The sequence below is a fragment of the Misgurnus anguillicaudatus genome, chromosome 14, assembly GCF_027580225.2.
Source record: "Misgurnus anguillicaudatus chromosome 14, ASM2758022v2, whole genome shotgun sequence".
Taxonomy (NCBI): domain Eukaryota; kingdom Metazoa; phylum Chordata; class Actinopteri; order Cypriniformes; family Cobitidae; genus Misgurnus; species Misgurnus anguillicaudatus.
This window is the reverse complement of record NC_073350.2, coordinates 29,658,559-29,673,752: the sequence shown is the minus strand read 5'-3', so window position 1 is coordinate 29,673,752 and position 15,194 is coordinate 29,658,559. Positions and strand designations below refer to the sequence as shown.

Genomic DNA, 15,194 nt, shown 5'->3' with positions numbered 1-15,194 from the left:
TATACATGACTCGGGACGTTTTATTGGATGGATACAAAGCTACGTGACTACTATTTCATTAATATTAATGAGGCCTTGCGCATAGGAAATCCACGAAGAATAAACGACATCAGGTGACATCAAAGTACCGCGAGAGAGATTTGAGAAATCATAGGGAGGAGTCTACGTTCGAACCGCCCTCGCGGTACTGTGATGTCATGCACCTATTGGTTCTTGCGTCACCGAATGAAGACGCTAGTGTAGGATTCGTAAATTTCTTTGAACGTAATCATGAAGAACAAGACATTTTAAATAAGAGGAAATAGGTCAGGGAGACATCTAATGGCGAACCCGAAACCACACAAAACCACTTAAAACATGAAACGCTGACAGCTTTTTCTTGAATACATTTTTAAAAACATTTTTGGCATTTACTATCACGAGTGACGACTTCTGCTGTGTGATAACTTATAACCTATTTTAATGTGCCCGGGTGTTATGGTAATATTCAATAAATTAAATGTAAATTTACCTTTAAGTGTTTTTAGGCTGCTAGACTTAGTTAACCAGCAAAACATAATTAAAAATATGATCTTGATATGTTCTTGAGATGTCTTGTTAGATTTACTTAAGGAAGACCCCATTATACTGAGTATAAAGAATATTTTAATCCATTTTATAAACAACATTTACGTAGCAGCATTATTCAGTAGATTCTGAGGTATTTTCTGAATTCACAGAGAAATTCACTCCCTCATCTTATTTCATACACATCCACGCACACAGACATTCATAGTAGCTAAACATGCGCTCACACAAATACACAATTCATACAGTCAGACATCAGGAATCCTGTGTTCAGTCCTATTTGAGTTCATAGGGCTCTTTCTCGCTCTCTTAGTGGCTTGTAAGGCTGGCACTCTCAGTGGTGCAATTTTGGCTGTAAAAAAGACAACACAAAATCATTAATATGACAATAAACACAATATTAGCAGTGTTTTAAAATATCAAAAGCATCAGAAATGCAAGTTAGATTACATTTAAAACCTTGTCTGATGGCCTATTTACAGGTTAAACTTAAACCAAGTGTAATTTTTCATTTCTCGCAATCATTTCAATATAACCTTTAATAATAAAAATATAACCTTGATATCTTTTTTATTGACAGATTAAGTTTATGTCCAAGATTGAAGTCAATGTGAAATCAGAGATCGTTATCAAACTTTGATGCTCCCGTCTCATCATTAGATTATGAGAATTTAGCCAGGATTTCACAGACAAGGTCACAGTTTTATAAAAAGATACCAATATTACAAATGCACAGACATGATACGTTTATTACATTAAAATGCATAAGCAAAATGACAAATGCCTACTTGCTACAAAAATAATCAGCTACAGGTCTGCAATAACACTTTAATAATTATATTTATGCATTTGGCAGACACCCATAACTTGCATTACAAGCTTTTATTTTATCACAATATGTTTTTTTTTTACTCAAACAAATCTCCTTCATGTTGCTAACACAATGGTCAACCAATTTTTTTATGATAATGCCAATATTAAGACAGCTATGTGACTGGCTGATTTGAGGTCGATATAACCCAAATGTTATTGCAGTAAGAGCAAACATTTGTTATGCATATTTATGTATAAAAAAATTCCCTTTTTTTAAGGGCTTGATATTTACAAGATGTAATTGTGGATCTGACACTTCACGATACTGTTTGTGTAACACAACATGAGATAGAAGTGAATAATGATTCATTGGCCATTTTATTGTCTGACAGACTTCATTTCTTTTTATAAAAAAAAAAAATCATTAAGATTTATAGTTCAATGCCCATAATTTAAAAAAAAAATTAATACTGGCTGAAATATTGGCCACTGCAATATAGCTAGAGCTGGATAGACTACTTGTAGTTTTACATGTCAAAATTTGTAGTCAGTAACTTAATCTCTTAGATTACACATTTTGTGAAATGTAATCAGATTACTTTTTGATTACATTTAGATCACCTATGTTTTATTTTTAAGTCACATATTTAAGTACTATTTTGACACGACACAGTACAAAGAGGAAGAAAATATATGCCAATTTAAACAAGATATGTTTGTAAGTGCATTTGACATTACATTGTACATAAAACATAAATAAACTATAAATTAATTATTAGATTCAGATCAGATTTTACCACAGTAACACCATATTTTACCACAGTAACACCATATTTTGTTAGAAAACATCAATAATGGGAATGACTCAATGACTCTTCTATATAAACACTGAAGAATATCAGAAATTTTTATATTATTACTTTAAATCCTTTGACCTTTACAATGTTCTGTATATACAGTATGTAAAGTTTATTAGAAAACACATATAAAACACGTCAGGCCCACCGTTGTGGATCAGTTGACTTAAGAAATCTTTTGTAAGATTATAAAAATTGAAAAATTTTTCAAAAGTAGGAAAAATAAGAAACTAATATGTAATGTAATCCATGTAAAGGAATCTGTAACAATAAAATAGTAACTGTACTCTGATTACGAGCATTTTAAAATGTAATGTAGATATAGATATATAGATAATCATAAGTCACCATGTGTCCTCACCTTTTGTGTGCTGAGTTTCTTCTCCCCCCCGACAGAGAGTCCCGATCCTTTGCTTTCTTTCCATGGATAGAAACCAGAATGAGGGGAGGTGGGCAGCCGGTGGGGTTTGGAAGGAGGCGACGAGCCACTGTTCTTGCGTTTTTTCCCCAAACCCTTGTGATCATAGCTGGCCATCCTGCTGTGCAGTCCTGAGTCCACTCCTCTGCTGTGCGGGACAGCATCCGGAGGCGAGTGGTGGGCCGACGGGTGAGTCTTTTTAAAGGCCCACGAGGACGGTCCGTGGGTTTCCGAGGGGGTCATGTGGGTCCGTGGCTTGCTCGCCGGTGAAAGCGTGCCATTGGTTTGTCCGTGAGAGGCTGACGGTGGGGTTTTGCTAATGAGGGGCCGCCCTTTGCTATGCGTCACGCAATTCTTGTCCGGGCTGACAGCGTCCGACTCGTCGAAAGAGGCTTTGCGCTTTCGCAGTGCACCGGCGTCCACGGAGGACGTCCGCTCTGCTTCCCTGAGGCGCAGTTGCTGCTTGCTGGGGCGACCGACCGGGTTTTTGGGCCGCCCGGGGCCTGACTGAGTCGGAGCCCGGCTGAGTTTACTAGAAGGGGAGGCGGTGGACTGGCTGACCCCAGAGTTTTCTGATTGACTGTAAGATTTGCTGGTGGAGGAACTCTGCGGGTTTGGCTCCTTGCCTGGTCCGTGAGAAGAGTAAAAGGAAGTCTTGAGAGAGGTGGGGTTGTGACTTCCTGTTTTTAGTTTGGAATGCTGGGAAATGGAGGAAGGAGAGGCAGGAACAGCGACAGGCTTGGCTGGGGGACTCTGGGATGCTTGAGGTATTTTTCTGCGTATATGAGAGGAAGCAAGGATTATGAAATGTCACATACAATTATGCTTTTGACAGATGATTTTATCCAAAGCAACTTGCAGCATTACAAGGTATACATTTTATCAATATGCATGTTCCTTGAAAATCGAACCCATGACTTTTATGTTTGCGTACACAAAGCTGAGCTACAGGGACATTTGGCACAGAACAACATAAGCTTCGGGGATCGCTTAGGGCGCTTTTCCTTTGCATAGTACCCAACTGGTTGGGTCAGTTGGGGGGCTTTTCCATTGAGTACAGTAAGTAGTACCAGATCCTTTTTTACTACCACCTCGTTTGGGGTACCGAATAACGCTTGGACTTCAAATAGATTTGATTGGCTGTCAATGGTTTATCGTTTATCAGGTGGGGGGGTGGAAAAATCGCTCAGAAAGTGATCCCAACAATATTGTTCATTGTATCTTTATCATTATAGTTGTGGTGTGAACCCCGCTATTCTCTTTAATATAAAAAGATTTTTAAAACTATATTTTTCAAAGTTATCGTTATCACGAGAGCGGCTCTTCATGCCTTGGTTGGGATCATTTAGAGCCCTTTAAAGTTGCATTGAAACTGCAATATTACTGCATTTAAACTATAAACTGTTGAGGTCCACTAAAGTCCACTATATGAAGAAAAATCCTGAAATGTTTTCCTCAAAAAACTTAATTTCTTTTTGATTGAACAAAGACAGATATAAACATCTTGGATGACATGGAGTGAGTACATTATCAGATTTTTTTATAAAAGTGGAATATTCCTTTAACATTTTCCCATCTTACGATCCAATTCTAATAATTCAACAAAATAAGAGTCTCAATAAATCAAGAAGTTTTTACCTCCACAGATGGGCACTGAGGTGGTTCTCCACCATGACACTCATGGCAGATCGTAGATGGTGCAACCGCCGATCAAAAGTGAAGATGCCGTGGCCCATAGAATGACTCCCAAATGAACAAATCTGCAGAAGAACAGTCAATGGTTAAAATATTCATGTCTGTAGCACCACTGCAACTTTACAAGTTATGCTTACTTTAGCACAGCTCACAAACTATTAACACTAGAACGCTCTTAAGTCCAATTTAATCGAGTGTACGACGCATACCCTATGCGTAGCCGGACGCACACCACCCCAAAAATGTAACGATGCATAAATTCTGTGTGATTGGTCTGGTAGAGCCCCTCCCTAAAGGCCGTAGTATTTTTTTACCCGTACGCAAGGGTCCACGTACAGCGCATGTGACGCAATCTTCATCAGAAGCGTGCCCACGTACTGTACGCGCACTGCCAGATTTTTTTAAACCCTGCGTAGGTCGCGCATGTGCATACAGGAGAATGTAGTATGTAGCTAAGGACATGCATTGCATTTTGTCGCAAAGTGCATGGGTCAAACGTCTGCATACACATACGAGTCAAAAAAATCCTTTGCAATGTTCTGCGTTCAACCATGCACATACGTTTGCATGCGTGTAAAAACAGATTATATTTCGGGCTTAAAAAAAATCTTATGACACCATGTATGACGTTCGGTCGTACCGCGGCTGGTTTTGGATGCCATGGAGTTGAGTGCCAGTCTGCCGTGTCATCATTGCCCTCTGCTTCACTCTCATCACCTGAGATGTTGCCCTGGGTGAGAGGAGAGTGTGACCGTGTGCTCCCATCATCCAGATGGGGCTTCTCATCCTCTACACTTTCAGATGCAGGTTGCGTTCTGACACACAAAAACAGATGCACATGGATACAGTAAGAGACTTGGTGTCTTAATTTTGCACTTTCGTGTTGACTTTTATGTTGTTTCTTGGCTAAACCTAAACACGAGTCTGAAACTAACCTGAATGCAGGGCTATTTGTAAGAGGTCGCCGGCAGAGGGGCGGTGCAGGTGTATCTCTGGGAGGTTCTGGGCTCACGGACTGAGCTGCAGAACCTTCCGGGGCCTGAGAAACCCATTCACGAGCCTTCGAACTCATCTTCAGCTCTGCCACCAGCTGGTCAAAGTTTTTACTCCTGCCCTGGACCTTCCTCCTCTGATGGATGGAATGAATCTGATAGGAAAGAGTTCAGGGGGTGTTAATTCACAAAATTTAAACAAGCAAGAGACTCTTTCAAATGATGAATGAGATTCATAAAACTTTTATGCTTTCTAGAAAATCAAGCATTAATAATCTGTGCGGTTTAAATGAATAATTCAGGGTAAAAATGTACTGATGAAACTGCAACATAAAAATGTGTTATTCATGCTCTACGTTTAACAATTAAGTCCACGTATTTTTAACTCTAGCTTTGTATCACAAAACCCTGTGTTTAAAAAAAGCCCTATTCGCACAAATATTACGGAAAATTCACGGGAAATGATTTTGGGATTTATCCGGAATCGTTTGATTTTTGGTTCATTTACACGGCCGATGATTTTCCGGAATCTGTGCGTGCGTTCACACACAAACCATAAAGATCCCGTAAAGACACGTGACGTGTTTAAAGTCTTGCACTTTCCTCCGCAGTTTGCTTATTATTAGTGCTGGGCAAAGATCAATCGTGATTAATCGCATAAAAAATAAAAGTGATTTTTTGCATAATATATGTGCGTGTACTGTGTCTAATTATTGTGTATATTTAACCACACACACATTCATATATTAATTTCAGAATTGTTTTACTTATATATAATTTTTTTAAATTTATTTTTAATATAGAATATATAAAAATATAAATAAATATATATAAACATTTAAATGTTTCCTAAATACATACATGAATGTGTATTTATTTATACATAATAATTACACACTGCACATACTCATATTATGCCAAAAATCACTTTAATTTTGTATGCGATTAATCGCGATTAATCTTTGCCCAGCACTACTTATTATCCATTTTTCCCTTTCCAGAAACCACTCGAGGGCATTTTTTTATGATAAGACTATAAAGGACCGCGTGATGCAGCGTTCTAGTATGCTTGTGAACGATCTCGGCTTCAGATTGAATATTTTTGACGAGTTCTGCTTCATTCCAGTTTGCAGTGATTTCTCATTGTGAGTGTGCATTTAAAACCACTGTTTTAAAGAGCTGAACGATACATCTTCTTGCGATGTTGCGCAGGGATTTTTGTTTATTATTAGCTCATATAAGCACGTGATGCGCTATTCTTTTACACTGCTAAATGATCAAAGCTTCAGCGCGAATAGTAACGTCCAGTTGGCAGACATTTCACGTCGTGAATGTTAATTTGCATGTATATCTCTCATTTTAAAGAGCTGAACCATAACTTCATTGTTGCGATGACACGCGCGTCCTCACTACAGCACCCCCCTAAGCCGCCTTTCCACTGCACACGACATACAGAAACGACAGTCGGAGTTCTCCCCCTAGTGGCAGTTTAGTTCAGTTTAATCGTATATGGGAGAGAAGCTCATTCCAGCGCAAGAGGCTTCATTCTAATATGTTTACCATGGTGAAATAAATAAATGAACACAAATGAATGAAACAATAAACAGCTATGCATATATGACAAAGATTGCAAATATTTTTTTGGAGAGAACATATAAAGACAAGATTAAAATAATAACGTACACAAATTAAATTAATAATGTATTACTTATCAGTAATTAAAAGTGTTTTTTTAAGGATTTAAGTGTTACTAATAAAGTTAAACCAAAAGGATTAATAATTTTCACCTCACACATATCGCATGCGGTTTAGTCGCACGAGTCAAACGGATCCGATATTTACGCATTCGCAGATGGTCGGCACCTCACGCAACCCCTTTGCGACTCTCCATAGGAAATGAATGACGTCCGGCTTATCGGCCGCCGTTTGTCGTGTGCAGTGGAAAGGCGGCTTTACGGCATTGTTTTTGCATCTTGTTACACAGACGGTTTTCTGGGAATGTTACTAGATCCTCTTTCCGGGAGCAATCCCAGAACATTTACGGGACGTGTTTGGGTTCACATAAGAGCCTGTCTGTCAATTTTCCATGTATTTTTCCGAGACCAAAGTGCTGTAAGAATGAGGTTAATGTCACTAGCAACAAAACACAGTAAATCTGTTCAAATGTTTTAGTTAATACTTTATGTTGGGCTTCATGATATATAAAAATTATTGTTACGTCATAAACGTGTATGTTTGCATATTGCAATGGTTCGCAATTAAGGATTTTAATACTTTAAAAAGTGACAATATTTTTGGTTGACAAAGACAGCAGAGAGACTCGTAAGATAGAGAGTAGGGCTGTAACGATTTATCGTGCAAATATGCGTTTTCTCAATGAATGAATTGTAATAAATAACGGTGAAATCCTGGTACATCCCAAAGCCAGGGGGCGCTCTTGTGCAGAAATTCCCTTTGTGCTATTCCAGGAAACGTCTACAGGAATATTTATATCACTGTTCTTTAAATTGTTTCAGGTATTTTCATGATAATAAAGAATATTTTGAATGATTGTGTTTAACGAGTGTTGCTTTTTTAAATGCACGTTATAAACGACTCCGACTCATAATGATTTTAGATTGATAAGGACTTCCTACTGACTAAATGCCGAAGTACATGTTTTTCAATGTCTGGTGGGAAAAAATTAATTTAAGCAATTTTTACATTTTCATGCTTGACATTTTTAAAACCAAGTTTTCGTGAGCCTTTAAAAATTACACAATGCACCTTTAATATGTACGCTTTCTGTGTTAATTTAAAGTAAAACGTTTTGATAACAAATTTCTACTGCATTTTACTTTTGGCTTTAACCATTTTGAATCCACTTGGCTACTAATGGCTGCTTAGTTGAAACGACGGCTCCTTTCTGTCACCGATCGAACAAAAACCTGAAGAAAAGCAGCACTACTCAGAGGCTTTTCCTGTAATCCCTTCCCCATTTCCTGTCAGTCATGTCCGTTTAACTTCCTGTCTCTCTATAGAAACCCGTGTCCATCCGAAAGGCTTCAGCACAGAAGTCTTGTTCATATTACACAGCAATTGTACGTTTTATATGCAGAAAATGAAGATTCACATAGATAACAGATTGAGGGCAGATTACGTGGGCACGATGCTCAACTCACATTGCAGGTCAGAAGTCGTGTACAAACTTTCTTTCTCTCGGGGTCCATGACACCACAGTGCCTGTCAAGGTCACATTTTTCTGTGGAGAAGGGACGTTTTTGTCAATTTTATTTTGGCATGATGTACGTACAGATCGAATGGTGTATTGTGAAACATTTATTGACTTACTGGAGACCATCTTGTACGTTCGTTGTCCACGAAGATGTCCAGAGGTGTTGGGAGCCGAGGGCGACTCCCCTTTTTGGGATTGGGGTCTTTCGGAAGAGGAGGGCCGGCTGGGCGAAGGGCCTCCATGGGGCCATGGAGGGTCTCTGTGAGTAGGGGGAGGAGAGCTGCGCGTGGGTTCAATGGGTGGAGGCTGCTTAAAAACAGACGATTCTGAATGTCCCGAGTTGGAGGTCTTTTCCAAAGAAGAATGCCTGAAAAAATTTGATTTTTGAGTTAAACGCATTACCACAAAAAAAATCACTTTAGGGTCTTTAAGCACACGTGAACCTTACCAAACTCCATCTTTTGGAGGCTTTGAGTGTCTGAACTGCGGAGGTGTGGAGGGAGATTGCGGCGAAGCCCTTGGTGGTCCGACATTCTGGTTTCTCCCACTCCAAGAACAGGTCCCATGGGAGGGTGGGGTGTGCCCATGACGGGGTCTCTGCTGCTGAGACGGAGGTGGTGTGGAGCGGAGGTGTGCATAGAGCTTACCCAGAGGGCCGTGTCTCCTCTCACAATGCTTCTCGAACGCTTGAGGCTTCACCACCTGACTGCAGTGGTCACACACGACCAGGTAGAAGTCATCGTGTCCGGGATAGTGACCAAAGATGGACATATCTGCACATTTAACAACAGATGGATCTTTAAAAAGAGACAAAGTACCCATCTTGTGCCAAACCATAGCATGATAATATGCTAATGTATTTTGTGCTAAACAGAACTGAAAACTGACCTTTCATTAACACTTCTGATAGGGAAGCATCTCTCGGTTCTTTGAGGAACCAAAAATGGTTCTTTCTATTGCACCTTTATTTTTAAAATGGTAACTGGCACTTTATCTCAGATAAAAGCAGATTATCTCACAATGATCAAATACGTATAGTATACGTATAAGCTGATCAACCTGGTCAATGTAACAAAACTGTCAGGTTAAAGCTGACTTTCCGTCTCTCCTCAAAACATTTTTTTTAAGAGGATAATACATATCCTCCTTCCTCAATGTCATGGTTTCCATCGTTTTTTTGCCATTCTTGCTGTATTCATCGCCATCAGACCCTACAATATATAGTTAAAAAGTGCATGTTATTACAACAAAACATGTTCATTGTCTTTTTCATCATATTCAGTCATCCTAACAGAATAAATGTACATTCCTATGCATAAATCATTTTCATCTTGGTCGTTTCAACCAGCGCAATAACCACCAAAGGAATAAAGAGGGATACGTCTCCTTCAATATCACTCAGTGGTTGACTAATATTAGTAAGTGGTTTCCTTTTAACTCAGTTGGTAGAGCAAAGGTTGTGTGTTAGATCACAAGGAAAATGTATACCTCGAATGCACCATGAGTCAAATGGGTTGACCAATAGTTTATTCTTCTGAACAAATGAATATAATAAACTAATGCTTTGGGTTCTTAATTTACATTCATCTTAAGTTAGACACTTTGTTTAAACAAATCTTCATTTGTGATCCAAGTAAATGTGTAGGTTTAACTCGCTAGGATTTTCAATGTTAATGCAAATTTTCCGGTCATCTGTGAAACCACAAGCACTTCGTGTGGGTGGGGCCAAAATAAAACTGTACCTGCAATAATCCCTAAACTGTTAACCGATTAATAAAAAAGTGGCACCCGCCATTAGGGAGATACATTGTTTCAAACTGGGTGCGTTTGTTACATTTGAAGTTGCAGACAATACGAATACGGAACACGTTCCTTCTGACGACATGATCTGCTGTTAGATCTTTAGGGGAAGACGGACCAAGATCCTCCTCGTAAAGGGCACCAAGGGCATATGTGACCAAACGATCGAGCATACATTTCGATACAAATGTGTTATAGACGCAAAAACGAGCCTTTTCCCCATCTAACATGGTAGCAACAGCGTCAAACTCCTCCTCCATTTCTACCAGCACCGGCGTCTATAAGAGAAAGTTGTTCATACTACATGCATCCATACTTTCTTGCATAAATATGATCTGTGGCCATTCATATTAACATGGGTGAGTTCAATGCAGTGTCAGGAAAGTGTCTTAATCGCACTGCGATAAACCGTAAGGTTTTTTATAAACCTCCTTGTGAAGAAGATGAAGAATAGACTCCAGTAGCTACGAGTGAGGGAGCGCAGGAGATGAACCCGGCCGGCACTAGGACCCGGCAGGTTCTTTGTTTGGGTAACATGGTTCGGGATGCCGTGCCTTTTCCACGGAAAATAAAGCACATCCGTGGGACTTTTTGGTGGTGAATGAAGAAATACGGCGGACGAAGTGCTCACTCACCCTCCGATGCTGTCGGGTTGGCTCTTTCCGTCCAGACGCTCCAGCTTTGGCCAACGAAATCATCGAGACAAGGCACCCGCCGTTCCAGAGCAGCCATTACTTTAACTGCGCGTTCACGCACCGCCATCATCACTGCGCGGCAAGGCGTTGACGTCAAATTACGCGTGCACGTGAGCATAGGGGGGACCTGCGTGCGCGCGCACTTTTACGTGAAATATCTCACACTGTGTAAAAATATAATAACACGTTTATTTATTAATGTTAGTAATTTATATTATTTACACGATTATTATTTTTTTATTAAGGTTATACTATCGGTTACCGTTCATTTTATTCCACATTTTAGAATAATAGGGAAGTTATCAAAACGCTTCAATTTTAGCTTCAATGTAGTCACTCTCTAGCACATTTATTGTATGTATGTATTGTACTAATCAGTGTTCAATGTAGAGATTATTCCGCCATTTTGTGAAAATAAATGTAAATAAAGCTGTGGCTGCAGCTACAGAAGTTTAATGGTTTCCACCTAGTCTTGCATATTCTGCACAATTAAAGTAATAATTTCTGATTTTATATATTTTTGTAATGTACATATTTATATGAAGTTGATGATGATTGTATTGGATGGACTCAATTTCCCATGATGCATCTGTGTCACTTCCTGTTTGGTGAATCTAATGAATTAGCTGGTGAGGCTACAGAGGGTAAGCTACCTGTTTGAGGTGCTGCATGCTTCATTGTGTCTCATGTGTACAAAGGTTCATATTGTTTATGGTCAACTCAACAACGAATTGTGACATCCTCTCTTGGTTTACAAGCCGGTAAAGTGGTATGTTACGCTTTATTTCGGTTATTTTAATAATGATTGACATTGTGTTTGGGTTTATGAATGTATGATTGATGGTGGTATGTTGTCTTGTGTTTGTGTAGCTCTACGTTGTTTATGTTTCCTTGTTGGAGAAATAAAACATCAGTTTGGAGAACCTGGCCTTGGATTTGTGACTAAGAGCGGTACAGTAGAACACTACGGTGAAGTCAAGGACCAGAAGTAGTCAAACCTGCATGCGAAATTGGCAAGCTATTAAGAGACTGCAGCAAGTGTTTGGCAAGAAGTGGTCTACACATTCGGAATGGATTTCCCTTTAGGAGACTGAAGTAAAGAGCTAACAAGTAAGGCTAAGCGAGCAAGCAAGCACTTAAAGGTGGTGTTTGAAGTCGCGCAGCATATCTGTGAATTGTCATCAGAACTTCATTGTTTTTGCTTTCTAAAGGATCATGAACATTCCGATTCATTGAACTACTTTAAGAGTGGACTATTGAGATTGCATTAAAATTGCAGTTTGCATTGACACATGTTTGAATGTTGAATGAATGAATTTAATGTTGTAGCCTGTTGCACATGACCTGCATTGAATTCTACTTAAGTCTGTTTCTATTGAATTGTTTGTTTTGTCTGCATTTAAGGTTGCTTGATATTTCATTGCAGCTTAGTTATACTAACTTGTGCTTGTAAACTATTGCAATTTTGAAATTCTATTTATAAATTCATCTCAAATCTTAACTTGTTTATAATTAAGGTTTATGTTTAAACACTAATTATATTGAAGCTTACTGTAGTGCTATGTATTGATACAACGTTACCTCATTTTAATAACAGATTAGTTTCATTCCACGCACAATTATTACAACATACAGAAAGTTAAAAATGTCAGACTCTAGTGAACCCACATTAAAGTACACACAAGAAAGAGTAGATCTTCCTGGCCAAGAAGACTTAAACAAGGGACCGATCGAAGAGAACACACAAGATGAAGATTTGGTGCAAGCTCAACAGCTTATAGAAACTCAACAGATACACAAAGGTGCAGAGATTGGCGATTCTATTCCACCTGACCTTCGAAGAGGTCAACGTACACGTGTCCTTTCAAAAAAGGGAAAGCAATTGCAAGATGCTAAATTGAATGATTTGGAAAGAGCATTTGAACGTATGTATAAAAGATGGAAGTACGATATTAATGGGTTGAAGAGATCAATAAAACATAAAGAAGATCTAGAATTTATTACTGAAATTGTCAATGCCATTAATGCCCATCAGGCTGATGTAAGCGCCATTTATGATCGAATTAGAGCCATCTCAGTTCCTGATCTTGAAATTAGGAGAAAGATAGATTCATGTTATGCCATCACTAAAACTGCAAGAGAAAAGGCTCAATGTTTCATCACTGTTGCAGGTGATCCAGAAGATATACCCTGGCCTGAGGCAGACTCAGTGTTTGATCCTACAGAGTCTAGTGTTGTCTCTGTGCAATCTTTTCCAGCTTCTAAATCTTCCAGTTGGATTTCTCTTGAGTCCGCACAGGAAAGGCAGCAAGCTGCAGCCGAAGTGGCAGCAACTCAAGAGGTCTTTAAAATCATGAAATCTCAACACCAATGTGAAGAGGAGATCCGGGAATTGGAAGCAGAAGAGAAGAAGGTGATCGCGGAGCGAGAGGTACAAGAAAAGGCAATGGAAGTAGAAAGAGCAAAGCAAAGAGCTCTTTTCGTAGCAGAAAGCATTGAAAGGAAAAGGAAATTGGAGGAAAAGAGAAAAGAGGTGGAGCGGCTAGAGGAGCTGAAGAAACATAACGCTGCACAGGCCAGACTACAAGTTTACGCTGAGGAAGACCAACAAGATCCTCCTGCATCAACCTTTCAAGGTAGACTGGGCACCCATGTTATTGCAGGCAGCATGTCTGGTCCTGTTATCCCCCCATTGGTGTCCTTGCAAGGTAAGGCCCCAGTTAGTAGATCCTCTTTCACCCTCCCACAAGGCTACAGCGTTGAAGCAGTAGTACCTCAAGTAAATAGTCAAACTACTTCACATGAAGCCACCAATAACCTTGTGAAAATGCTCGCAGAGGCAATAACAGCAAATAGGATTCCAATACCAGAGCCTTCTGTCTTTTTTGGAGATCCATTGCAGTATACAGACTGGAAGGTGTCCTTTCAGACTTTAATTGACCGCAAGAACTTGTCAGCTCAAGAAAAACTCTATTTCTTGCGAAAGTATGTAGGAGGCGTGGCCAAGCGAGCTATTGAAGGATACTCCCTAGTCAAAACAGAGGAAGCCTACTGTGCTGCGTGGGACATACTTGATGACCGCTTCGGGAATTCCTTTATAGTTGGCAAAGCATATAGAGATAAGATACATTCATGGCATAAGATTTCCTCTAAAGATAATGAAGATCTTCGTGAGTTTGCTGATTTCTTAACCAGTGTTACAGCTGCCATGCCTTATGTTCAGGGCTTACAAACGCTAAATGATTGTGTTGAAATTCAGAGAATTGTGGCCAAGTTGCCTGACTGGTTGAGTTCCCGTTGGAACAGAACAGCTACAGTTTTCCAAGATGAACATAATGCCTTTCCTGACTTCAAGTCATTTGTTCAGTTTCTCAACAAAGAGGCCAGAATTTTCTGTAACCCTATTACATCACTCCAAGCATTGAAGTCTATAGAACAAGAAAACTCTAGACAGAGTGATCTAGATCACAAGCTTCACAGAAATCGTAACTCAACTGCTAAAACTTTCACTACAAATTCAAGTGAGAAGACTAACCCTGTATGCGTGTTTTGTAAAAGGCATGGACATTTCTTACACAAATGCAGGAAGTTTATGGAAAAGCCAGTCGAAGAGCGAGTGAAGTTTGTGTATTCTGAGAAGTTATGCTTTGGTTGTCTCAAGATTGGACATAGCTCCAAGCATTGCATCTCTAGAAGTGTCTGTGAGAAATGTGGAAAACATCATCCAACCTGTCTACATCAAGACTTGGGGGAAAAACCAATATGTGAAGGTCGTCAAATGCAGTCTACTGTTAGCCAGGGATCCGCAGAAAGTAAATGTGAGCAACCCAATGACTATCTAGAGACATCGTTGGCAATTTCCAACAAGGTTATTCAATATGATAGGAACACTCATACGTCATCAATTCTCCCTGTGTACGTGTCATCAGCAACTAATCCTGAAGAAGAGACTTTGGTGTACGCCTTGCTCGACACTCAGAGCGACACTACCTTTATTCTGAAGGACATAGCTGATTTGTTACCTGTAAAGCAAGATCCTGTGAGGCTCAATATCTCCACAATCACATCAAAAACAATGGTTGTGTCAAGCAATAAGTTGTATGGACTACAGGTAAGAGGTTTGAGGTCTGAAGAAAGAATCAA

The 15,194-nt window shown here is 39.4% G+C and overlaps 1 protein-coding gene across 1 annotated transcript; it reads right to left on the bottom strand.

Annotated features, from left to right (window-relative positions):
- Positions 1-622: 622 nt before the first annotated feature.
- atxn7l2a (ataxin 7-like 2a) lies at positions 623-11,155 on the bottom strand. The gene is made up of 10 exons (XM_073876227.1): positions 10,992-11,155; positions 9,700-9,767; positions 9,005-9,330; positions 8,673-8,923; positions 8,504-8,583; positions 5,286-5,497; positions 4,991-5,165; positions 4,294-4,415; positions 2,599-3,430; positions 623-919 (listed from the first exon to the last, which is right to left on the bottom strand). The coding sequence occupies exons 1-10, from the start codon at positions 11,119-11,121 to the stop codon at positions 902-904; spliced, it is 2,214 nt and encodes a 737-aa protein (XP_073732328.1). The 5' UTR covers positions 11,122-11,155; the 3' UTR covers positions 623-901.
- Positions 11,156-15,194: the final 4,039 nt, after the last annotated feature.

What these genes read in the sequence shown, in the direction of transcription:
- atxn7l2a (XM_073876227.1), bottom strand. Translation starts at nt 11,121, where the DNA reads ATGATGGCGGTGCGTGAACGCGCAGTTAAAGTAATGGCTGCTCTGGAA. An exon ending in CAACCCGACAGCATCGGAGG is followed by an intron (nt 9,768 to 10,991) that starts GTGAGTGAGCAC and finishes TATATATTGTAG; the next exon opens with GGTCTGATGGCGATGAATAC. An exon ending in CACGACTTCTGACCTGCAAT is followed by an intron (nt 5,498 to 8,503) that starts GTGAGTTGAGCA and finishes CTTTCCTATCAG; the next exon opens with ATTCATTCCATCCATCAGAG.